Source organism: Artibeus jamaicensis, unplaced genomic scaffold (assembly GCF_021234435.1).
Source record: "Artibeus jamaicensis isolate MK-2021 breed Jamaican fruit bat unplaced genomic scaffold, CSHL_Jam_final contig_387, whole genome shotgun sequence".
In the NCBI taxonomy this organism is placed as follows: domain Eukaryota; kingdom Metazoa; phylum Chordata; class Mammalia; order Chiroptera; family Phyllostomidae; genus Artibeus; species Artibeus jamaicensis.
In genome coordinates, this window is record NW_026521812.1 from 45,707,375 (window position 1) to 45,732,888 (window position 25,514).

The following is a 25,514-nucleotide window of genomic DNA, read 5'->3' on the forward strand; positions in this document are numbered from 1 at the left end:
CAATGGTCACAGCCAGTCCTTACAGCTGACTGGTCTGGGTAAGTTACTCCCATTGATTTATCAATAGCAATCAAAGCTCAACTATAAGAGAAGGGTATACTTAGCCCACCTCAAGTACCTAGCCTGGGTGATAAAAGAGGCTGTGCCACTGGACCCTACAGGACACCTACTACATTAGGCCACACTACCAAGACATGGAGTCAAAGAAACTCTACCTAATGCATAGAAACAAACACAAGGAGGCTGCCAAAACGAGGAGACAAGAAACATGGCCCAAATGAAAGAACAGATCAAAACTCCAGAAAAAGAGCTAAATGAAATGGAAATAAGCAATCTATCGGATGCAGAGTTCAAAACACTGGTTATCAGGATGCTCAAGGAACTTAGTGAGGACCTCAGCATCATAAAACAGATCCAGGCAGAAATGAAGGCTACGCTAATTGAAATAAAGAACAATTAACAAGGGAATGACAGTAGAGTGGATGAAGTTGAGAATCACATCAATGATTTGGAACATAAGGAAGCAAAAAACAATGAATCAGAACAAGAAAAAGAAGAAAAGAAGAAAAAAACAAGGATAGCATTAGCAGCTTCTGGGACAACTTCAAGCATTCTAACGTTCATGTCATAGGGGTGCCAGAAGAAGAGAAAGAGCAATAAATTGAAAATCTATTTGAAAAAAATAATGAAAGAAAACTCCCTTAATTTGGTGAAGGAAATACACATGCAAGTCCAGGAAGTACAGAGCATTCCAAACAAGATGGATGCAAAGAGGCCCACTCCAAGACACATCATAATTAAAATGCCAAAGTTAAAGATAAGGAGAGACTCATAAGAGCAAGAGAAAAGCAGTTAGTTACCTACAGGGAAGTTCCCATAAAACTGTTGGCTAATTTTTCAAAGGAACCCTTATAGGCTAGAAGGGATTGGCATGAAATATTCAAAGTCATAAAAAGCAGGGACCTACAGCCAGGATTGCTCTACCCAGCAAAACTATCATATAAAATAAATGGGCAGATAAAGAGCTTCTCAGGCAGGAAAACACTAAAGGCGTTCACCATCAGCAGACCATTATTTATGAAATGTTAAAGGGGCTTATTTAAGAAAAAGAAAAGGATCTAAACTATGAACAATAAAAAGGCAAAAAATACATATCTATTAACACATGAATCTAGAAAACAATCTAAGCAAACAAGAACAGAGGCAGAGTCATGCACATGGAGAGCATTTTGATGGCTGCAAGCTGGGAGGGGGTATGGGGGAATTGGTGAAGGGATTAAGAAGTACAATTATGTAGTTACAGAACAGCCATTAGGTTGTAGAGTATAGGAAAGGCAGTAGCCAAAGAACTTATATGCATGGACCATGGGCATGAACGATGGTGCGGGGATTGCCTGAGGGAGTGGGAGGTGCTGAGTGGAGGGGGGCGGAATGGAGAAAGATTGGGACAACTGTAACAGCATAATCAATACAATATAATTTTAAAAAGTATTGGGTTCCTGGTATTTATTGTTTTGGAATTAAAGAGAAATTCACTGCTAGGCTAAAACTGATGTTCTAAAAATAATTTGGTACGTAGTCTTTGAATAACTGATTACATGGACTCATTTCTAGAAGCTTTAAATATATATTTTAGCATCATGCTTCCTTTAAATAAAATTTCAACACCTTTATAAAGCCAGGAACCACAAAGATGACAAGAACAAGCTTTACATTTCCTGTGACATTTATATTTGTGACAAGACACTTACCAGCTTAGTTAACTGATTTGCTAGCTCTCACTCTGAAGTTTGAACACTTGAAAGCAAAGCATCTGTATTGTTTGTAAATCAAATTTTCATTTAAATTACCCATATTTCACAAAACACTAATACTCCCTGGCTAATTCCAGATGAGAAGTTACTAAAAGAATCCTTTTATGATGCATGTGAGTTATCAATTTTGGTGTCTTAGCTCCATATTTACCCTCTAGCACATGTTCAGAACTCCTTTAAGCATCTTTCCTGACAGTGGGCATGATTTTAGGCTTTCTCAGTTGAGGGTCCTGGAGGGACACTGTAGAAGGAAGGGGCTCCTCTGTGCGGCTCCTACACAGTCGGTCTTCATTGTGGGTCTGATGGTGCTGCCTCAGCTCTGGGGTCCCAGAACGTGCGGTTCCTTGGGGACCTTGCAGCTGTGGTGTGGTCTGATGATAACCATGCCGTAAACCCCTTGGCATGGACAACACATCTTCCAGGTTTCCTATCTGCACTGACAGCTCGACTCACTCTGTAAGCACACACTCTGGGCGTAGGCTCCTCTGGCCGCTGCCTGCACCCGAGGGTTGGTTCCTGCTGCCAGTGGCTATGGCAGTCCCTCTGCCATGCAGCAGGCTGCTACTACCATTTATCCAAGGAGCCTGGCCTCCCTTCCAAGTTAGTCCTTCCCTGGGCATTCTTCCTCAGTGCCAGGATAAAATATATCTGTTACTATTTTATCGGAGTTTAATCATTTTTATATTTAATTTCCTGTTCGAATCACCATGTGGTATTTCTCTCCTAATTGGTTACAGACTGATACAACACATGCATACTTAACAACTGGTAATTAATTGCCAGCAAAAGAGACATAAGGATTGCAAGTTACTAGTGATATAACAATAATAATAATAATAAAAACTATACTTTTCAGTACATGGCCATGTATTTAATTATCAAATAGACTAATGAACATATGCTAATAAATCATGTATATCATTTGACTGTAAGGTTAGCTTTTATATAACAAATTTGTTCTAAGTAAAAAGAGAATATACAAGTAATACAAAGCTGACCAAGAACAAATAGTACAAATAGATACTAAAGAGTAAATATTTATGCTCACAAAGGACACTACTCTTCTGCCCTGGCTGGCATAGCTTAGTGGATTGAGCCCGGGCCTGCAAACCAAAGGATCACGGTTGGATTCAGTCAGGGCACATGCCTGGGTTGCAGGCCAATTCCCAGCAGGGGAAGCTCGAGAGGCAACCATACACTGATATTTCTCTCCCTCCCTCCTTCCCTTCTCCTCTAAAGATAAATAAATAAATTTTTTTTAAATCCCAAAGAATTGTCTTAATGCAAGGTAAGAGATAATGGATCTGGGTTTTTATATCTTATGTGGGCTTAATTGGTGAATGGTGACTATGTCTTTACCAAAATAGGGAAGTGCTTCATCTCTCCAGGTAATAAAGGGGTTATTGTTCACCAGGTAAAAGATACAAGGCAGGGTACAAAAAAAAATGCCTTAGTAGCACAGAGGCATCTTGGGCTTTGGCTGGACAGCTTATTTGGTGATTCCTATGTCTGCCATAAGTCTGCAAAGCATGCTGTTCCAAGTAGCAAGAAACAAACAAAAACACCAACCACCCAGAATGTAAATTAAAATATGTATGAGGTCTGTCCATAAAGTGTCCAGCCATTATGAATATAATGAAAATGGTTTGTGCGACATCAGTGTAACCCGGCAGCCAAGGAATGTGCCAAGGACTGGAATGTGCATGTGTGTACAATGACGACTTCACTGTACTAGTTGGTGGGGGTAGTAGATGCCATTAAGTGAGCATGTATATTGTGGCTATCACAGTCAAAATGAGAGTAGAACAAATCTGCATTAAATCTTGCATTAAGCTTGAACATTTCTCCACAGAAGCTATTCAGATGATCCAGAAGGCCACAGCTATGGGCACGTGGTATTGGGCAGCTTCATCACAACAGGACTGCTCATCGTGCATCACGTCTGGTGTAGAGCTTTCTGGTGAAACATCAAATCACCCAGGGGACTCAGGTCCCCTACAGCCCAGATTTGGCACCCTGTGCCAAAGTCTTTGGTTAAAGATTTCTGGCTTTAACCAAAACTAAAATCACCTTTGAAATGGAAGATATTTTAGACCATTGATGAGATTCAGAAAAATATGACAGCAGCTGATGGCAATTGGGAGAACTGTCTCTTGCTTTGAAGGAGACTGAGGTGTCATGGTCCTACGTACATTTCTTGTATCTTGTGTCTTCTTTAATTAATGTCTCTATTTTTCATATTACATGGCTGGATATCTTCTGGACAGACCTCATATACTGAAAATATTACTGAACAGAAAGTGGGGTTCAGCTGTCTGCCGCCACCCATAGGCAAGTTCCAGAGGCAGAGGTTTGGTGAAAAAGAGGTCCTTTATTCAAAAAGTGCACAATCTGGAAGAACGGCAGGCTTCTGCCTCAGTCCAAGGCTGCATGTAGGGTTCCTTCTCCCATTGAAAAATACCACCCTTGGGGGACTGCAGCAGCTGCAGCGGGACAATCCAAACACCTCAGCTTCTTTCCCTGCTGCTGTCCAGCGTCAGGTTCCTCCCTGAAGTCCGTGTGTGGGGCTGGCATTGCCATGCCCCTGCCTCCTCCCACACCCTGGGAGCTGGGGACCACTTCCAACCACTGGGGCTGGCTACGCAGAAGCTCTGTCATGCCGGCTCCGGGTCCTGTGCCCACCAGTCCCACAAAGCCCTGGCCCACATGGCCACGTGGTAGATCCCAGAGAAGCACGTTTCTCCCTTCCCTTGGGTTAAATCTCGGCCACCCGAACTTCAGTGCACTGAGAGGGTCCAGCCTCCCCAGCCAACCCTGTCCTATTCCCAGGCTAGACTGACCAGACAGCACCTTCCGCTGCTGCTATGTTGACCTTTACAGTACATGTGCCACTGTGTTCCCTGGCCCCACCTTTGTCTGGGACTAAAAGGGGATAGGAGGTCACACTTGCTGGCCTCATTGCATTCTTGGCGCAAGGCATCCTACGCGTCTTTGACTGGAGGTGGGCAAATCTGTCAGGTGCCTCTTGGCCTCCAGGGTTTTCTAGGGCCCCTCTCTCACTCTGGGGCCCAAGCCAGTATCAAAAATACTACCCAATAAGAGGCCATCTTCAATGAGAATGACTAATAAAGGTTTTCAGTAATGTCAAAAACATTGGAGAAAACATCTTCACCAACACCTCAAGTCCATTCTGCGCTTAAAATGATCCATTTCTAGGAAGACCATCTGGTAGAAACCATTGTTTGGTAGGAACCACTACCACCCAAATTCCCCTGTCATTTTGCCTGCTCATCTAATTCCAGTAGCATCTGTCCATCCTCACTGCAGACGTAACTCTGTTTGGGGGTGTCTGTAAAGATCTCCCTAGAGAAGCAGGTCTCTCTGGAACGGTCTCAAAGGCACCCTGGTTCCTGAGTGAGTCAGTGATAGGGTGGAGCAGGAGGGCGGTCCCTGGAAACTGTCCCCAAGTCAGAATGCTGTAGTCATTTTACCTCTAAATATGTAACTAATAAATTCTGTTTGCCCAGTCACCTCAGCATTAGGACGGGAAACCTGTCCGCATTTAGTTTCTCATTTACGACTGGGACATAGGATAATATTTATTAGGCATGTAAAACAGTACAGTGAGGGAAGCTGCAGCCAGAGTCCTTCGTTCTGGTCATCAGTCTGGGGAGTGAAAATATTGCTGCTGTCAACACTTTTGCTACCCACTGTACTAGTTGGTTGGGATGTGGTTAGAAACAGATCATTTAAAAGTGGTTCACCACTAAAGACAGGGAAGGGAAAAGGCGCTGTCTGGTGGGATAAGAGTCAATGCCAAATCCCTGGTCTTTTTGCCCCAGGTATTGTTCTGAGAGTCACCTCTGAGCCCAGCTGTGGGCTGTCCCAGGGCCCAGAATCAACATTTCCACCTAGTCATGTTTCAACCATGACATTAAATGATTGATAGGGAGGTATCTTTCCATGGTTGACTGAAAGATAAAAGTATTATCCCAACTTAACAGATTCCCATCTGTTAATATCAATAGACTAAATCAGTGTTTAAAATGTTTGTTTATAATGTATCACAGACAAGTTGTTCTGCCCACCCCCAAAGGCGAAATCCTACATAGGTATGATAGATCATTAGAATGACAAATAATGAGCCCCGAACAGCATGCAAAGTAGCTACACGAAAACAGATGATTGGTATCTCTTAGCTTAAAAAGGCTGTAGTATAGTCACTCTCTCATTTCAGGGAAGGGTCCCAAACAGAATAATCCCCCCAAATATTCTTCCACTTAACCCAGTACTGTTTCCATCAATTAATTTAATACCACAACTAACACAGGTTTCCCCCCAAAACTATTTTGCTGAGAGAGTAGGTTAAGCACCCTGGGCAGAAAAAGGAAGATATTTTTCCTTAACACTTACATTTTGTTTTCATCTTTGGCAGTGAGATCAGAAAGAAAATTTTAAAAAGCAGATTATCCACACATTCTTATGAGCTCGAATGGGTTTTACAGATACAGAGTATTGACATTTTGGGAATCTAGGGCAAAATCTTATTAATATTCATCACTGTTCTGTAGATTATATATGGCATCTGTGTGTTTCATTAAATTCCCTCTTCAACAAAAGGAAAAACACAAAAGTGCCACCATGACTTAGTTCACAGATCTAGGTCGATGCACCAGGGGACACCAACTTTACAGGACGATAAACATGGGGACGGACACACAGAGAGATGTCCACATTATAATACATACACATTACTCTTTACTTCAGGAAAAACAGAATAGCTCCTCTCCCACACTATAAAAATGCTCGAATGGAGAGAAAAAGCAAAATGAGAAATGTGTCATGGCAGTATAGAAAATCATATTCCAAAAGATATTTATATTTCCTTTTATAACTACAAATGACAAAGAGATATTGTTGCCCAAACCCTAAAAATCTTGTAGAGGTATGAATTTACTGTAAACTCAGGTGAGGAGGCTGGTACAGAACACTACTGTGCAGCAGTACTGTAATGTAAGCCATAATTTAAAATTTCCTAGTGGCCACGTTAAAAGTTTAATGTTTAATTGAGCACAATATATTCTAAGTACTAACATTTAAAAAAGTAATCAATAGAAAAATTATGGAGGTATTTAAATTTTTTTATACTCACTCTTCAAAGTCTGGAGTATAGTTTACACTCACAGCACATCACAAACGCAACTAGGTAATTTCAAGTGCTAACAGTTCTATGTTGTATGGCTTGTTGGTACCATACTTGATAGCACTGTTCTGTACTATAGAGCTTTCATTTGCATAACGTTAATGATAAATATTTGCACTAGAGTTTCTTCAGGGAAAAGCTTGCTTATAGTGAATTTTATTATAGAACCAAAAATGATGTATATATTAAGAGTATGGAAAGCTGCATTTTATAAAAAGGTCTAAATCTTTGTGCAATTCACTATAAGCAGTATGAGGTTTCCAGCTGATATACTGTCAAATGCCAGGGTCCTTAGTCTATTAAAAATGCTGTCCTCTGGTTAGCAGGAACCTCACAGAGTAAGACTGCATCACAGTCTCTTGTTCTCACACCAGCCAATCAGTTTACGGCAGGAAACGTGCTACTGTCCCAACACACACACTGGGTCTCACTCAATGATGCTGACCTTCCTAGGTCAGCTTTAGAACTGTTCAATTGTTTAGAGTACAGGCGTAATACAATCTCCTATGACTTAAATAAGTGGTTTTTAAAATGTTCATTTACTTATAATGTCATTTTGGCCTATTGCTGTAAGCTTTTTATGTGATGACATACTAAGGAAATGTGCATACATAAACATGAAGTCTATATAAAGATTTCTTCCTGTGAAATTCTCTAGCAGTAAACAGGAATCATGACATTCATTTCCTACCAAATAACTGGAATTGATGAGCCTTAAAATAGCTTCAAAGAAGGAATACTTTTGGAGCACAGAGAGAGTTCCAAAGTACATCTTCTCTTGGCTGATAATACTGAAAAACTAAAAATTAGCACACAGTAAAAAACCACAGTATATGCATTTAACTTTATTTTCTCCAAATAGAATGAAGTTTCACATGCTCTCCATACTTCTGGAATGGTTTCAGAAGTTTTTTCTCCTCTAAATATGGTTTCTCTTTAATAGTTAGACAAGCATGAACTGATAAGAGATTTAAGTATAAATAACTATTAAAAACACAACACAATAGAAAAAAGGTGAAAGACCTGAAAAGGAATTTTCAAGAAGACATAAGAACTCCCATAATAAAAAATGTTCAAACTACGTGTAATCAAACACATGTAAAATGAAATCACACGATCCCAAAAGTTGGTCAGGATCTAGGGAACCAGAAATTCTATTGTATCAATGGGAGCATAAGTTCGTTCCATTACTTTGGAAGACAATCTGGCCATACATATTAAAGTTGATGATGTGTTTTATTATATGACACGCCAATTTATTCAAGGTATACATCCACGCTTGTGTATGTGCACCAGAAATCACATACAAAATGTTCATAGTAACATTTCCTTTTCTGTTTAAAAGATGCAGTTCAACATCCAGCAACAGAAGGGAAAAACTGTGACACAGTCATACAAGTAAAATGAAACTTAACAGTGAAAATAAACAACTAGGATACTTGTTTCAAAATGATAATACCTAATTGCAATGGACATACAAAAGAAGTGACAAGAATAGTTTAATTTTATTTATTATTTAAGGATACATACATGGAGGTAAAATTAAAAAGGACAGAAGGGCTGTGACCAACGAAGAGCTAGGAGAGGGGCTCTGCTGACAAACCAGGATGGGCCGGGGTCAGAGGAGAGCTCATGGTGCTTGAACGGAAAGGCAGTAAAGCTGGTGGCAGGCACAGGGGTTTACACTCTTTACATACAGATTTTATATATATATGTATATATGTATATGTATATATATATATATGTATGTATATATGTGTGTGTATGCATATATGTTCCATTGCATATATAATGCATATATAATGTAATTTTAAATTGGAGTGATTGTAACAATCATAGAAAAAGATTATCCAACACCTTTCGGATAATGCCCATCGCCTGGAGCACCATGCACTGACCTCAACTCTATCACTCACCACTCTGCTGTGACTGCAGTTTTTGCTTCTCTGTTTCTCTTGTCCTTCAGTGTGGAGACTACGGTCCTGCTCAGACAGTGCCTATAACATTCTAAGGGCTGACTGAAAAGATGACTAAACTAACCTGACCTGCATTTCTGGGAGAACTGGGAAAACTTCAAAAGTCAGGGTTCAAAGTGGGTGGCTTATTTGGTTTCCCGCTTTAGCACATTCTGCAAACTTACAGCCTGTTCTCTTTTACTCTTTTATCTATCTCCTCCTCCACCCTCCCCGTCTTGGTGTTCAAGGTTGGAAGTAGTTCAGTGATGAGATCAACTTTGGTCGCTGCCTTCAGAAAGGTTTTCTTCTACTTTCAGAGATGGCTGCATTAAGGGTGGCAGCTACCCTGTACTTGGTTTCTTCCCCCAATTAGGGGAACAAATCCAGCAGCCTGGGGCTTCAGTGCACTCAGGAAACCAGAGTCATCTACTTAAACCAACCAAAGGACCAGTGATTTAATGCCATTCTTGGTCCTGGTTGCTGTCTGCGATGATTCTGTGGTCACCACCCAACACACACACACACACACACACACACACACACACACACACGCACACACACACACACACACACACACACACACACAGCACCCACATCTCCTCAACTGGCCCAACGACATGCCTGCACTTTTACGACAGATCTGTGGCTGTGGGGCTCACAAAGGGGAGTGGAAACCCAACTGAACAGGAAGGTTCCAACCACACACAGAACTAAAATCGGAAAAGGTGTAAGAAATGGCAGGGAACAAACACTCCAGTTGCAGAATATGTGTTTTCTGGAATTTATTCCTCTTTAATGATGAATATAAAATCTGAGACTTCACCAATGCCTTTAGGACAATCTCATACAAAGTGAAATGTAAAAATAACAATTATGTAGATCAAGGTGTGCCCTGACACTTAAGAAAAACTGCTAAATGAAAACCATTTCTAGGAAAAGCAAAACCCTCTACAGCAAAATCAAATTTAAAAAGACCGAAACAAACAAAACAGAAAGAGACTTTGGTACCTTTCAATAACAGAGGAAAAAATAGGTTTAGTTCATTATAAATTCATGTAATACAAAAACATCTACATGGGATGTTGAATAAATCTATAAAACAGAAACAAATCTAAAATATATTAAATTCTGAGAAAAAAATCTTCCTTTTCTCCTCTTTGATTTTAGTAGAAAGCCAGAATTTGGAATAAACAAGTATTTCCCCAACTAAATCTCCTGGTCTGCATATACCTGGCAGGATGGCACTCTATTTCAGCTGAGTTTGAAACGCCATGCTCTGACTGCTGGCAGCACATGCCCTTTGTCCCGACACATGTCCTACAGGAAATAAAGATTCTCTCTTGAAATGCCCTTGAAATTACACCTATGCCTGCAATTCTCATCCAGTTTCCTTCCTAAGCTGTTAAGACTGTGATGACCTAAATCTACAGGCAGTTAGTTAAAGAAGGGGACATGAAAATCATTACATGTATGATACGTAGCTGGTACAACGGTACCAGGAAGGACACAATATTCTCTCACGACAGTGTGGTCCCAGAGAGCAACCCCTCAGAAGCCTGCAGAGCCTGGGTGTGCTTCCAGCTCACTCAGAGCAAGTACGGCCCGGACGATGCTGACCTCCTATTTCTTTGCTGATTTAAAAAACAAAAGTGGGGTGAGGGGTAGATGGTGTGTAACTGTTGTAGTGATTTAGCACTACTATTCATCTAGTCTGTTTAGGAGAATCATACTGGGCCTACCATAGCCACAGTCATTCAAAAGTTTGAAGAAAAATCTTTGTTTAGCAAGTATTGTATTGATCCTATGACCCCAGAATTTAACTTACAAACCCTCAATCTTCACAAGTTGGTTCTTGGTGCTCACTGGCAAGAGTTAGACAACATAAATTAGATCCCTAATGTAACATTAAAAAAATTTAATTGCTGGAGCCTAAAAAGAAATTCTGTCTTATCAGAAGACTCATTTACTCAGACACATTACGCAGTTTAAAAAAAATTCTTGGATAGTCCCTGGGATTTAGCAAATGGAATTTGACCTGGATCTTATTTAATGCCAATGAAGCAGGAATACCCATGATTTCACAACAGCTTTCCTTACACAAAAAACTGCTGATCATGTATCTATTCTAGCCAAGTAGAAGTCTGTGGCAAGCTTTGCTTCTGGTTGTAGCCCTGGGCTGCAAGTCTCAGGCTGGGATTTCGGCTTTAGCTTTTAACAAGTCCACATTTAGCAAGTTGGGGGGTGAGAGGACACAGGAGACAGGGCTTTAATACTTCTGTTCTTTTAACTTCTCATAAACTTGCTGCTCAGAATCTAAATGGCAGGTCTGGCATCACGATGCTGAGAATAGCAGAACACTTTAGGCAATCCTCCGATAGTTGATCCTAGTTAATCAAGACTGTTCCCATGTTTGGCAACTAAAAACTGTAGAAAATGTAAACAGGGACAAGGATGCAAAAAACGTAGGCTCTGCCCTAATACAATGGACATGTCCAGTGTTTATAAGTATCCACTCCAAAGGGAGGAAAGGTTTTGTATGCCAAGTATAATTCGGATTTATCTCAAACAGCCCCTTTCTCATGTATGCTTCTCTGAAAACTCACTGAGCTTATCCATGGAGTGAGAATGTGTGTCCACACTACTGTGAAAAATCTGGGACTATGCATTGGCAAGAAACATACACTAGCAAAATTAGAAAACCAATGGAAAGACAGGAAAAAATTAAATTGTGCAGCAATATGAGTATCTTTTGATATGCCTCATCAAGGGTTCATAAAATATATCCAACCAAGATCTTCCTTTCTAAAAAAAATATAATCCCTTCACAAAATAGAGTAAGCAGCTGTTAGTCAGGGTAGCTGCATTCAAAAATATATTGATATGTGCACCTACGTACAGTAAGTTGCCAGAGCTCAAAATGCCTTCAGGTATGAGTCGGATACTTTCCTTATAAATTTACTATCTAATTAGTGCACCTCTTAAAATATATCTTTTAAATAGTCTTATGCATTTAGATGAAACATTCCCCTTGCAAGAGATAAAGCAGCATCTATTTTTGAAAATAGCAATTATTTCCATCCCTACGAGTTGGTTCTGAACACACACTGTTGTAACAGTGATTTCTGGAAACATATGCAGGAGCTTGGAGGATTTAAAGGGGTAAGAGTTTACATTACCAGAAGGAGGAAAGAACCCCCGACTTTTTCTGTAGTGTTATCGTAAAGCACTAGAATAGTGACCTGTGTGATTCTGTAGCAAAAATCTTCATCCCTTTATCAACCAGCATTTTTTTTCTTTTTGAAAAAAAAAAATCAATAGATTTTAATAACCCAGCAGACTAACTTTAAGGACACAATCCAGGCAGCTTAAAGAGAAGCAGGTTTGAGCAATACTGGCAACAACTACAACCTAGGGCAGATCCAGCATTTTCTCTCTGATGGCACCACTTACTTATCTTTCAGTCATTAAGGAAACACACCTGTAACAGGGTATAGTACCTCCAGGTGAGTGAGGCAACCACAGGCAATTCTGAAAATAAGAAAAAACCCACCACAGTTCTGATTTGGTTTAAAGCAATCATGCAATCCCATTATACCCACATCTTCCAAAAACACCTTTTCCGAATGCAAGCAAAGTTACTGATGATGAATGTGGCTTTTGTCACAGTGATGCATTAGGTAAGCAGGTGTGTGCTGAGTACCAGGGGGCGCTCCAAAATGCATCTCCATCATCTTCCACTTGTCTTCTCTAAGGTTCTGCCTATTCATTTAAAAACAAACAAAAAAAGCAGTTATTGCACTGTATTAACAAGAAAATTCACCCTGTCAGTGAAATTTTAAATGTCAGGAACAAAGATGTTGGGAATCACAATAAATCATCCCCATGTGATTGGTAAGAACAAATCCTGGGTTCAGCCTCTCAGAGATACTGTTCCACTTGCACCCAGGTAAGCAGGGAATGTGGGGGTCACTGCATTCTGAGGGCCAGTGGGGAGTGACCTGAGGGGAAGAACAGCACTGCATGGCCATGCCTACTGCCAAAGAGCTGCTGCCCCAATCCCTGGGAGGGCTCCATGATTCAACCACCGAACAGACACCTGGTGCAGGGCCTCCCGCCTGATCCAGCCCTGGCAGGTCAGGGCCCAGGTTGCCATCACTCCCAAACGGCAGCATTCTGAACGCAGAAACTTCTACTTCAGTCCCTGCTTTGAGTCTGTTAAAAGAGTCTTGATGGTTTTCTACCTGAAAAATCACTGGTGATAAGGTTTCCTTTTTCTTAAGTAGGCACCATGGTGGGCCAAACACTGCTGGCCTACACAGCAAAAGAAGACAGTGGGTTTCCCCAGGGTTTTCTTACCTTTCAACTTTTTGAAAAAAGCGGGAAATCTGTTATTTTTAAATACTAACAACTCATTTAAATTCTTTTAAAAATTCTTGTGCAGACGAACTCATCCAGAGCCAGTGCGGCCTGCAGGCCACCATTTAGTGACCTCCCGCCTGCCCCGCCTGCCCCGCCTGCCCCTGAGAACTGCCAGAGTGTGCACTGCACCTGTGCCCTCTGGGCCCGTACAGTGTTCTTTTCCTACCATCTCTCCTCACTGTGTGAGAACAATTACAGAGGCTAATGGTGTCTTCCTATGTTCCCTGGCAGGCTTTCTAGCCCCGTCTTTTAGCTCTGTGTTGTAGCGAGGGGAGGAGAGGAGATGAGAAAAGGGGGCTTCCGTCTTCTAGTGCATTACACCTGTGGACACTCTGCCCAGGCCTTCGTGCACAGACTAGATAATAAATTACCACCGAGGTGAAAAACAAGTAACCAGAAAGGGTGGAAATGCTCTGAAGGGTACGTTTATTTCTCTTCTCTGAAGATGAATGTAGTATGAGTTGCCACTGACCCTTCAAGGCCTCTTTAAATGGTTAATGGTGGGGGTGGCACGAACCACACCATGCACTTCCACCCTGCTTCCACGTGTCCCTACTCAGGTACGCCTGACACAAGCACCTGTGCACGGTGGGCTGAAGGGGTGGGTGTGCCTGGAATCCTTGCTGCCTTTGGATTGGTCTGATAAAATCACGTCAATGTCAATGCCATCAAACCCAACTTTAACATGATGACCACAAGTCACGTGAGAATGTGTATTTTATAGGTCATAGGTTTCTTGAGAAATTTCTGAGATAATAAATATTTTTAAAGAGTAGAACGGTCAGCCTTGGCCAGTGTGACTTAGTCAGTTGGAGTATCATTCCTTAGACCAAAGGGTCGCAGGTTTGATTCCTGTTGGGACACATCCGCAGGTTGTGGGTTCCTTCCCTGACTGGGGGCCTATGAGTAGGCAACCAATCACTGTTTGTTTCTCTCTCTAAAAAGAGCAATAAAACAATCTCCTCAGGTGAGGATAAAAAAAACATATAAAGAGTAGAATAGTCAGTCTACAGTCTCCAAGGAAGAGGAAAATAAGAACAAAGCAGGCAAGTATGCATGGTATTTTTTAAAGGTTTTTGCGTAGACAGTGATGACCCCTGGGTTTATGCACCCATTAGATTACTTCTACTTCAGTGTTTTTCCAGTTCTTTGAAGATAAATCTGGACTGTTTGATACTCTTGGATGAAACCTGTTATAAAATACTACAATTTTCCTAGCAAGTATTCCAATGTTCCATCATTATAAAAAGAGTCTTTAAAACCTTTTAATATTATATGTGTGGGTTTTGCCTCTATTTAAAACGTGTACATGGAAACCGCCCACAACCATCTGTGGACTGACTGGTGCACAAACAAAGCACGACTTCACACTGGTTATAAACTACGGGGCCTGTCCAGTGGTTTTTATCATTGACAGCCCCTGCCTTCCTTCCCACAGGTGTTCTGGAAATGGCACAACTCCGAGGTAGCCTCAAAAGGCCTATTACTTACAGACATCAAAGATCCCAGCAAGGCACTTTCAATCCAGTGTGAAAAATGACACTTTAGAATTCGGTCTCACTGAAACACAGTCAAAACCTTAACTGCAAGGTATATAAAGATTGCAAGGAAATACAACAAAAATGTTAATGTGGTTTTTCTCTGGGTGATATGGTTTTTATTTTATAGTCTATACTTTTTTGTACTCCCCCAGTTTTCCCAAATGAGCCTAGTCTACTTTCATAATCAGGGGGAAAAAACCTCAAAAACCAGTGTTTTTAAAAGGGGAAATAATCAAAATATCTGATTTAATAAGGAAATGCTGTTTTTCAATTTTGAAAGAGAATCCACGTGTTTCACAAAGTTGTGATAATATGCATCATTTCTAGGCCTAAATATTAGAAAACCTTGAGCCTTCTGTGTTCTCTAAGACACACAGGACATGAGAGATTAGCTTTAAAAACATTTTGATTAGTTGAAGAATTGTAGAGTTTTTCTGAGGTTGACTATTTGTTAGTGCAGACCATCTCTTTTCCAATTTAAATGAGTTCAATATACAAAAGACCCTAAAAATATGGCTTTGAGGCTGCTATTTCAAAAACATAAAGTAATGTAAACATACATTTAAAAACTGAAAGCAACTACTACTTTTTGCTACCTTAAATTCTTCTTGGAAAAAGGGGATATCAATGATAAAATTATAAATAAAAGATTATAAATTATTATAAATAAATGATAAATTATAAAATAAATACTAATATACAGCAACAATTGAAAACTGGCAAGAAAAATTAGGCTTCTTTTTGTGTTTACACTGGCAGTCTCCAATTTTGCATTCAAGAAAGTGAAAGCTAAATATTTAGGATATATATGCATTCCTCTAACACCCTCAACCTCAACTGAGAACAATTAACAATAACGAAAGAAAAAGAAATTAAAAAAAAATTTTACTTATCGATGTTAGAGGAAGGGGGAGAGAGAGAAAAGAGAGGGAGAGAGAAAAGCAGTGACTCGATGCCCCTCCCACTGATGCTTTCATTGGCTGCTTCGTGTGTGTGCCCGGACTGGGGATCAAACCCACAACCTTGACATGCCAGCACGATGCTCTAACCAACTTTGCCCAAGAGGGCAAAAAACGACAAATTTTAAAACAAGAAAAAATTTACCTACCTTGGATGCCAACCGTGATTTCAGGCCTAAGAATGAAAAGACTGTGTTGCTTTCCTTTGATTCAAAAAAACTGTCATAATCCTAGAAAAAAGGGGGGAGGAGAAAATAAACAAAAGCAAACTATTATCTTTGTATCTGGTGCTTCTGACAATTCTTTATGGAAATAAAAAATATACCATTGCTCCATCCAGGCCAGGAAAGAGCTATATAAATATACTAATTGATCTGTTCTACTGCAGCCTAAAAATTCCTTTGAGTATGATGGTAAATGTAACAAGTTTTTAACCCAAAGCCTGTGACAAGATTAAAACATAAAACACCGACAAGAGAAAGTAAATTGAAACACAGTCCCTGTCTTTCATGTGCCAAACTAATATTTATTTGTGTGAAATCATTGTGACCTAAGATTTTATTTTAGCACTTCAATATGGAAGGCTGCCTCCCAATTCTACTCTTGATATTTTGTTATCTAGGGCTCTAAAAATATGTATCGCTGGGTAAACAGAAACCTGTAAAGGTCTCCATGTGTCAATATGAGTGCTTCTCTTCTGTTTTTGAAGTAGTCCACACTCTTTAAGACTGTGTCTTTAGAGAGAACAAAAAGATCAATAAAAACTAGAGAAAACTATATTCTCTATAACATTTACCTTCACCTCAGAAGCAGAATCATTTTTCTCTCCTTACTTTCACAAAAGAAGCCATTAAAGAATTCTGGTCAATATGTTAATCAATTGTTTCTTTTCAAAAGTCTGCATGTATAATACTATACAGTTTCTAAGTTGAGGTAAAGCAGTCTCAAAATTTGGTAGAGGTCCCTTTGATAACGTCACCCTAAGGATAAATATTGTAAGCAGACACGGATCAGAATCATTTCTAGGCATTTCCTTTGTGCCAGGTACCTTACAGTCACTCTGTCATTTAATCCCCACCATAGCCTACCTGGTTGGAGAGCAAGCCAAAAAAAAAAAAAAAAAAAAAGCCCAAGTTTGAAAGTCAATATATGAGAGAACTGAGATTTAGACCCAACACTTACTGATATTGTATTTGATGTTTTTTTTGTGCTTTCTGATGCTTCTCACCCAAGAGGAATGCAAGTGTGGAGCCCCCTGTATACAAGTCTCTAAGCCCTTATGAAAATCCACTGCTCAGCTGAACCAATGGCATCACAAGTACTTTTGAAACCTGTCTAGGAATCTAAGAGTCAATACTTATAGAGTAGAAATCATGTACAGGTTCTGAGCAAGGGAACTGAATGGTCAAGTTTCCTTTAAGAAAACAGCTAAGTCAACTCTGTGAAGAATGGTCCAGAGAGAGGGCAGGGGGAAGTCAGAAGAGTACTGTGGCAATTTAAGCAAGAGATGGTGGCAGCCTGAACCACTGCAAATGATAGTGGAAGATAGAGAGAAGTGGACAGACTGGAGGTAGATTTTGGAGGAAGAAATCATCATAATCAATTGTGGAATTAGTGGAGTGGGTTAGGGTGAATTAAAAATTAAAGCAACTCTGAGCTTTGTGGCTTGATAGAAAAGACCAGAGAAAAAGCACATTTTGAAACCTGCCTAAGAATTTAAGCGGGAGTTGATGACTTATAAAGTGGAGATATGCTTCTTGCAAAGCATGCCTCAGCTGATGAAAAATCTTTGAATTAGATGACTCAGTGCAGAGACCCTACTGTCCAAATGCTTTGTCAGGATAAGGTTGGAGTTAAATTTCAAAATGTTAAGTTTGAGAAATTGTATGAGACACCCAAGTGAAGAAGATTATAAACAGGGCTGTTGGAGGTTCCTAGTGACTTTACAGTATTACAGATTTTGCAGAATTTTCTTAAAAAACAATTTTTTAAATAAGAAAACTATATTACAAATAATACAAGTCTAAAGTTGATGTGGAATTTAGGCGAAATCCCATGAATGATACAAATATTCTTTATAACAAAGCTACCTCCTAGCAGTTGAGGGATATGATACTTCACTGGGCTCAGGAAATAATCCTGACTGATGCATGCATTTTCTATCTGGTCATTTTTGCTTATATTCAGTGTGGTAATGGGAGGGAGACGGCTGAACCACAGCCCTATTTATCTGATCCTTATGAACACCAGTGTACTTGTCCCTCCCCACACCAGACTTGGCCACTATTCATTCTATATTCTTTCCCTGGAGAACCTCATTTAGAGTCATGGTCCTAATCAAATTCACATCTTTACCTCTGATTTCTCCTCTCAGTTCTGGTTTTATATAAGAACTAACTGTTCACAAATTCTTAAACATAAGGGATCTAAATTGCAATACATGATCTTCCTGCCACACCACAAGATGGCCCTTTAAGAAAAATGGCACTGCCATCTAACAGATTCTATCCACCACGTCAGCAATTGAAGTACCACAGGCAGACTCCCCTCTTTCCTGAACCGGGAACTGCCTTACACGTTTGTTCAACCTCTCCCTGTTCAACACCCATTCCATTGCCCTAATCCAAGCCAGACTTCTGCAGTAGCACCTCAATTTATTACCCCTTGTCCAATCTAACCTGTTTCCACCGCATCATTTTCAAGTAAGGACAGACTGATCTTTTAAAAATGAGACACTGATCATGCTGTCCTCTTCTTAAATCCTTTCCTTCAGGACTTTTCATTGCTGTTATAACACAGATTCAAATTCTTCATGTGGCATACAGGTGCTGTGTAGTCCAGCTCTGACTTGGTCAAGAGGTCTTCATTTCAACATACCAAGCACCATCTGGTTCAGATTCAGTTCTGGGAAACTAAGTGGTATATACACTCAGTCCACTATGATATCCTGCAATCTACTGAGTTATGTGACCTTGATCAACTCATTTAAGCTCCTCGGACTATTTCTTTCTTTCTGCATCAGACACTACCAAAGTCCCTTGAAGCACCAATATTCTATGAAAGGATGGAGCACTGAATGTAGCTGCTCTTCAATGGGCTGTTTGGCTGTGTCCAGGGGTAAAGTCACTCACATATTCCAGTTAGTAAAATATCTGTTTGAAAAACCTACCCCTCTCTGGTTTAACTGACTAGGAAAGGGAAGAGACAATGTGAGTGGAAAAAAAAAGACTAGTGACTTAGTCATCAAAATGCTGTCCCTGCTTTGAATTTTCAAAGGTCTTTACCTGTTTCTATTTGATTAATCATCTCTGATGTCCGTTTGAAATGCAGGAATGAAGAAACTACTAATGTAAGGAATAAGAAATGAGAAGCAATGCCTGACTCAATCTCTGTAAATGCAGCCTGCTTTTTACTTTAAAAGACTAAAGTGCTAACATGAAAATATCTTGCATGTAAAAGATCAAAAGATAAGTTACAATGGAAATGTGTACAATTCAGGTTTCACTGTTTATATTAAAAACCTTAATTTACACCCTGGCTGGGTAGTTCACTTAAGTTAGAGCCTCATCCTGATAAGCCAAGGTTGCAGGTTCGATCCCTGTCAGGGCACATACAAGAATCAACCAATGAATGCATAAACAAGTGGACCAACAAAGTGATGTTTCTCTCTTTCTCCCCTCTCTCTAAAATCAATCAATAAAAACTTTAAATACCTTAATGTAAAAATAAGTACAGTTCTTCAAATCACAATATAGGACATGTGAAATTTATACATGTAGAGAATATGTAACTTTATAAACAATCCATTTAACATTGAATCAAAACTGTTCTCATAAATTCTCATCGTCAAAAAAGGTATATAGAAATTTCAGATATTCAGAAATCTCAGAAGAATAGCATTTCTCATTTAGATTAAAAAATCCTCTTTAACTGTATCTGTGTCATAAACATCATAAGCATTATCTTTATTTTATGAACCTTTAACTCAGTGCCATGTAAGTTTAGCTAGGGAGGTTCTTACCTGAATTGGATCCTCCCGACAGTTTAGTAATTGTCACTGAAGGTAATTAACTCCTTCCAAAGTGACAAATATACAATTTGGTAATTAACTTTAAAAGCAGAATAATTTAATGAAATCATTTTAAAAGTCAATGTTAGAACAGTACCTGACACACACCAGGTTACCAGTAATACTTGTCAAGTGGACGAATTTGTTCTCTGCTGATTGATGTCTGCTGTGCCAAGTTTTAGGTAGTCTCATGCTAGTACCATAATTTGAATAAATCCTACTTCTATGTTATTGCTTACAGGTTTTAAAGAATTATGCACACAATTCACTGTCTGATGTTCAAAAGCTTCTGAGTGGACTGATGAATATGAAAACGTAAAAGGTTAAATTATTTTCCTTGTCATGTTTAGGCAGAGTACATGATTGATACTTTAAAATCTAGGATTTCTAAACAGTTAATACTGCCTTCCAGAGAAAAATTAAATAGTATGATGTGAATTAATTTAAAATAGTGTTAGAAATTTTAAAATCACATCCTACTGACTATAAGTACAAGTTATTATGGCCCTAGGCGTTCCCCAATAAAAGAGAAAAATCTGCCTTCTTATCAAATTCATTTCACTTATCAGGCTTATATTTTAGAAATACATTATGGTTTATACTGCAAATGTGAAAAGCACTGTATTTTAAAAACTCGCTATAAAGCTTCTCAATGGGCTTGCTGAATTCCTTACAGTCAGACACTGTCTCTGAGTGTTTTTAAATACATGTCTGCAAATGACACATTTCAGGACAATCGACCTTCTGTTAATGACCAGTGAAGAGCACCTGTGGAGAAGGGCACAAACAGCACATGCAAGATCAAAACTGCCCGGTTCCCAATGCTGGTACATGTTCAGTACATTAAAGAAAAACGTTGCAAACTCCCTTTGTTTCTAGTGTTGACTACTTATGAAAAGAAAAATTTCTGGATTATACAGATATCAGCATAACTGAGCACTATTACTAATTTAACATTTATCTGAATGTTGCAATTTTAAGAAGAAAGCAAGCTAAAGAGCTGTTAAAAAGGAAAAAATAACTTCCGTCATCTATACTTCTGTTTGTGTTTAAGTGAAAACCAATATCAGAAACATTTATAAGCTCATGAAAAAATCTACAACAGGTAAAGTCCACAATAGTCTTATTCTTCCAAAGAGCTTACTTAAGGACATTGGCCGTACAGTGAGATTAGACTGTTGTGGACTAGACAAGCATTTGAGACAAAGACCTTAAAGTTCTTTGCCCTTTTAGTGTTTCCTCAGAGAACAGGGAGGGAAACCCACAGCAGCCACTCTGAAAAGCTGTGCTGCTTGCTTCCCACGCTAAGTCAAGGGCACATCCAAACAGGAGGTTGCAGGGAACAAAAATAACACGTGGCCTACAAGGAAAGGGTGGCAGCAATCAATTCTAAATGAGCCAAAGCAAATTGGGTTTATCCGAAAGAAGAAAATGTTTTTAAAAAATTCTAAGACTGTAAGAGTTGCTGCTGCCACTGCACGTAATGGGCTGAGGCCCCTTCTTAAAATTTCTTTCAAGCCTGAGGGCATACTCTAAGCAGAATTTCTTGATTTAGTGGTTAAAGACAGTTACTACTATATTTATTCTATTTCACGAAATCTTGGTATAGGAGGAAAAATAGTTGGCAGTTCCAATCCTGGTAGGAGATATAAGATGCAATTGTCTAAAACAGCTTCATTCAGCAATTTTTATGCCAAATACTAAAAATCTGAGTAAGCCAAAAGTTGAGGATTTTAAATGCCTAACTCATGTCTAACATTTCCAACCACACTGGTACGAGATGGCAAGGCAATCAAGTATGTCTAAGCACCAACTGGAACTGGATGAAAAAGATTTTGTGCTAAACATGGGAACAGGACCCAGCAATAAAATTTTAATAACTACCCAGAGGAGTAAGTGAAAAGGCTAAACTTAGTGACGATAATCTCTCAGGTATTGACATTTTTGTCACTCTCCTTGCACAGGGATTTAGTGAAACAGGATTACATACCCTCTCAAACGTGACTCCTCACAGAACTAAACGGTTCCATGGAGAACAGTATTTGTATGTTTAAAACAGTATAAACATAATATATACTTATATAATAGTTTTCATAGTTACAAAAGAGAATGTGACATTCTCTTTAGCAATGTTAACATGAGTGTATGTGTAAATCAAAATGGAAGGGAAATAAGAGAAGCAATGAGATTACAAATCTCTTTTTATCTTCCAAGGAAAAAAGTAAACACTGTCTACATTTAAAATCAGGGGATATAGATATTAGTATGTGAAACAGAGAGGCGATAACTTAATCTCATAGAAGTGGCTCCGTCTTGGGAATCTGGGGGAGGGCACACACAGAGAAGGGCAGAGGAAAACAGGCCCTCCTGTCCACAGGCTTTATTGTCTTAATACTGATATTAACATGGCCTTAATAGCTTAACAATTTTTTTCTTTTCATTAGTTTTATCTACATAAGGCTCAGAAAAAAAAATGTTTAACAAAAGGAAAACTGCCAGTTTGGCTATTAGTTAAAATATACTGCTAAACAGGCACCTGGGGTAGCCTGCAACCGTCTGGGTGAAGCTTTGCAATCTTCAGAGCACAAGTCATCTTTATGAAAGACATGTCCCAGGCACTCGTCACTGTCGAATATTTACTTAGTTTTTTTAGAGAGAGGGGAAAGGAAGGAGAAAGAGAGGGAGAGAAACATCGATGTACCATCAGTTGCCTCTCCCAAGCCCACAACTAGGGACCTGGCCTGTAACCCAGGCCTGTGCCCCGATGGGAATCAAACCAGTGACCTTTCAATCTGCAGGCCACCACTCATTCCACTGAGCCACACCACCAGGACAACTATAGAATATTGAAGCAAATATCCCAGGTGAAATGTGATGTTAAACATTTATAGACAGAAGAATAAAACCTAGAGTTATACAGAAGAGATAAAACTGCGAGGAGTATCTAATTAAATCGTGATGCTTCGGGCATACAGCTGATCAGCAATCAGTGAGAAAGGGGACTCAGTGTCACCCATATCCCAACACCCAGCCTTTCCTTTCCTAGCAGCTGTTAGTCAGGATGCCGTGTAAGATTATTTACAGTAAAATATCTAAAGGAGAAGATTCTTCTTGATTAGATAAGTGATCTTCTAGACAGAAGGACTTGGAATACAGATTTTCAAATTCAGATCGAAAGTTTTCTAAGGAAATTCTACCCATGGGATATGTGAGCTTCTCTATTAGAGGTAATTTCTGAAATAGATGTCATTGCAAAAGTTAGAAATTTCAATAAGCTCACTTATGAGATATTTGGCTTTGACTTTTATTAATAAAATGTGAATAGAAATGCTCAGAACCTTGACAAGGCAAGACCCAACATAATGGGGATAGCTCCCTGCTGTGCTAAACGCACTTGTGTAGTCAGTCACCCATTCACGGAATCAAATTTTGTTAAATATGGTCTATGTTCCCAGCATTCTGATAGGGAACAGATACTAAGATAAACATGCCATGGAGCCTGCAGGGCATGAGCACAAGGAACTCAGAGACTGGCTGAAGGCAAAGACATGGGGGGAAAAGAAAAAGAAAAAATTCTATGAGATAAATGTCGTAATAGCAGTAATAAGGCACAGGTTTGCTGGGCATGGGGGAGGGGGAGGAATAAGCAGAGTCTTAGTCAGAGAAAGCTCAATAACAAGGCCCTTTTAAGGTGTATGAGGGAGATAGGGCAGAATTATATAGGAGGTAAATTATAGGACTTGGTAACAAATTGAGTATTGAAATGAGGAAAAACAGGTGTATGGTGACTTTTAGGGCTTTGCCTTTAGCATTATGTCGGTGATGCAGCCATTAACCCCATGTTCTAGAGAGAACATAAATAACACCCACATTCTAGAGAGAGAGCATAATTTCCTGGGGATAACCAAAATTTTAAACTTCAACAACCCCCTGTCCTTTATTGACTCTCAATTGTTCTATTAACAATATTAATGCAGACAGGCTTCAATATAGGTAAAATTTTCTGTCTATCACTATAGTCTATTTTGCCAGAAGACACACTTAATTTTCATGAAGGAGGTTTGGGAAACACCTAATCCCATGTTTCTCAAATATAAGCCCTGAAGATCCCCAAGGAGGCAGAGGAAAATGTGAATGGACCATCTAGAGAGGGGTAAACTATGGAGGGGCCTGAGAGCTCACCATGGTGTTGACATTTTTAAAGGGTTAGAAAATAAGCAAAACAACCAAACAGAAAACAATATGCAGCCGAGAACTATGTGACCTGCAAAGCCTAAAGTATTTACCAGGTGGCCCAACCCATTACCTAGAGGATCGGAGGATACATTGTCAGGCAGCCACTGAAAATGTGCAATTTCCCTGAAGCCTTGTTCATCTTAAAACTTCATGGAAACTAGTCATCCTATCCCATAACATAGTAGTGTTTGTTCTGTTGTTTAAAAATATTGTTTGCCACAAAGCAGTGGCAAAATCTTCAAGCCAAATGGCTGCTCTTAGCAGACAGGGCGTCTTTATTCCATGACTTTAGGTGCATCCTCAGGCCCTGAGAAATCCCAATGGTTTTTAACCAGCAACAAATATAATTCTCATCCTGTTTCAATCTTTACTAGTTTTTGTTTCACCAAGTGACTTTTTCTTGACCTTGAACCCAAATTCTGGGGCCATCAACAATAACCCTTCATATCTTGATAATAGCATACCCCAACATATTTTCGTTGTTTGACAGAGGACTCCAAGGAAAGGAGGAAGAGTGGAATAGTCTAAAATGAGAATGTACTTTCTCAAATAACATTCAACCTACTGCACTCTTCAGAAAGCTTGCCAATTACAAACTATTGTTTCCAGTGGCTGGAAACAGCTAAGTAGCTTACTGAAGGGGAATAATTACGTTAATTTTAATAGTCCACCCAAGGCAACCTTTAAAAAGTAAGTTTATAATTACATGAAAACTTTTGGTTAGAGAACAAAGCAGGGCACAAATGCCATAGTATTTCCTGCCACAGTATGATCAAACCATGTGATTTAAAAAGGTTAATCTACTTGTAAGACAAGAGTGCATTAGAGAGCTAAAACTGTTCCCTTTCTATCTCATTCTCATTGAAAAATTTTTCTCCACTTGCATATTCATTTTAGTGCTGGGGAAAAAAAAATGATGATGATGGATAACCAGTGCAACATGAAAACTTTAAAAATCTCTTTCCAACAAACTTCTTGTGAGACCTTTGGCTAAAGATCATTTATTCATTTATTCATGTATTCATACATGAGGTCAGTCTAGAAGATATCCAGCCATGTAATATGAAAAATAGACACTTATTGAAGAAGATACAAGAGACACTGTACGTAGGACAATGACGCCTCAGTTCACTTCAAAGTAGGCACCTTGGGACCCCACACAGTTCTTCCAATCGCCATCACTCACCCCATCATATTTTCCTGAATCTCTATGACAGTCTGAAATCTCTCCCTCTTAAACGTGATTTCAATTTTGGGAAAAGCCAGAATTCGCAGGGCACCAAATTTGGGCTGAACGGGGACTGAGTCACTAGGGGTG

The 25,514-nt window shown here is 39.4% G+C and overlaps 1 protein-coding gene across 3 annotated transcripts in view; it reads right to left on the bottom strand.

Annotated features, from left to right (window-relative positions):
- Positions 1–9,739: 9,739 nt before the first annotated feature.
- Positions 9,740–25,514, bottom strand: part of SH3BGRL2 (SH3 domain binding glutamate rich protein like 2) — a 61,183-nt gene continuing 45,408 nt past the window's right edge. For all 3 annotated transcript variants that reach the window (XM_053664900.1, XM_053664899.1, XM_053664898.1), the window contains exons 3-4: positions 16,041–16,121; positions 9,740–12,731 (exon numbers count right to left, since the gene is read on the bottom strand). In XM_053664900.1, the coding sequence (XP_053520875.1) occupies positions 12,720–12,731; positions 16,041–16,121 (93 nt within the window). In that variant the 3' untranslated portion in view covers positions 9,740–12,719. The remainder of the gene's footprint in view (positions 12,732–16,040; positions 16,122–25,514) is intronic.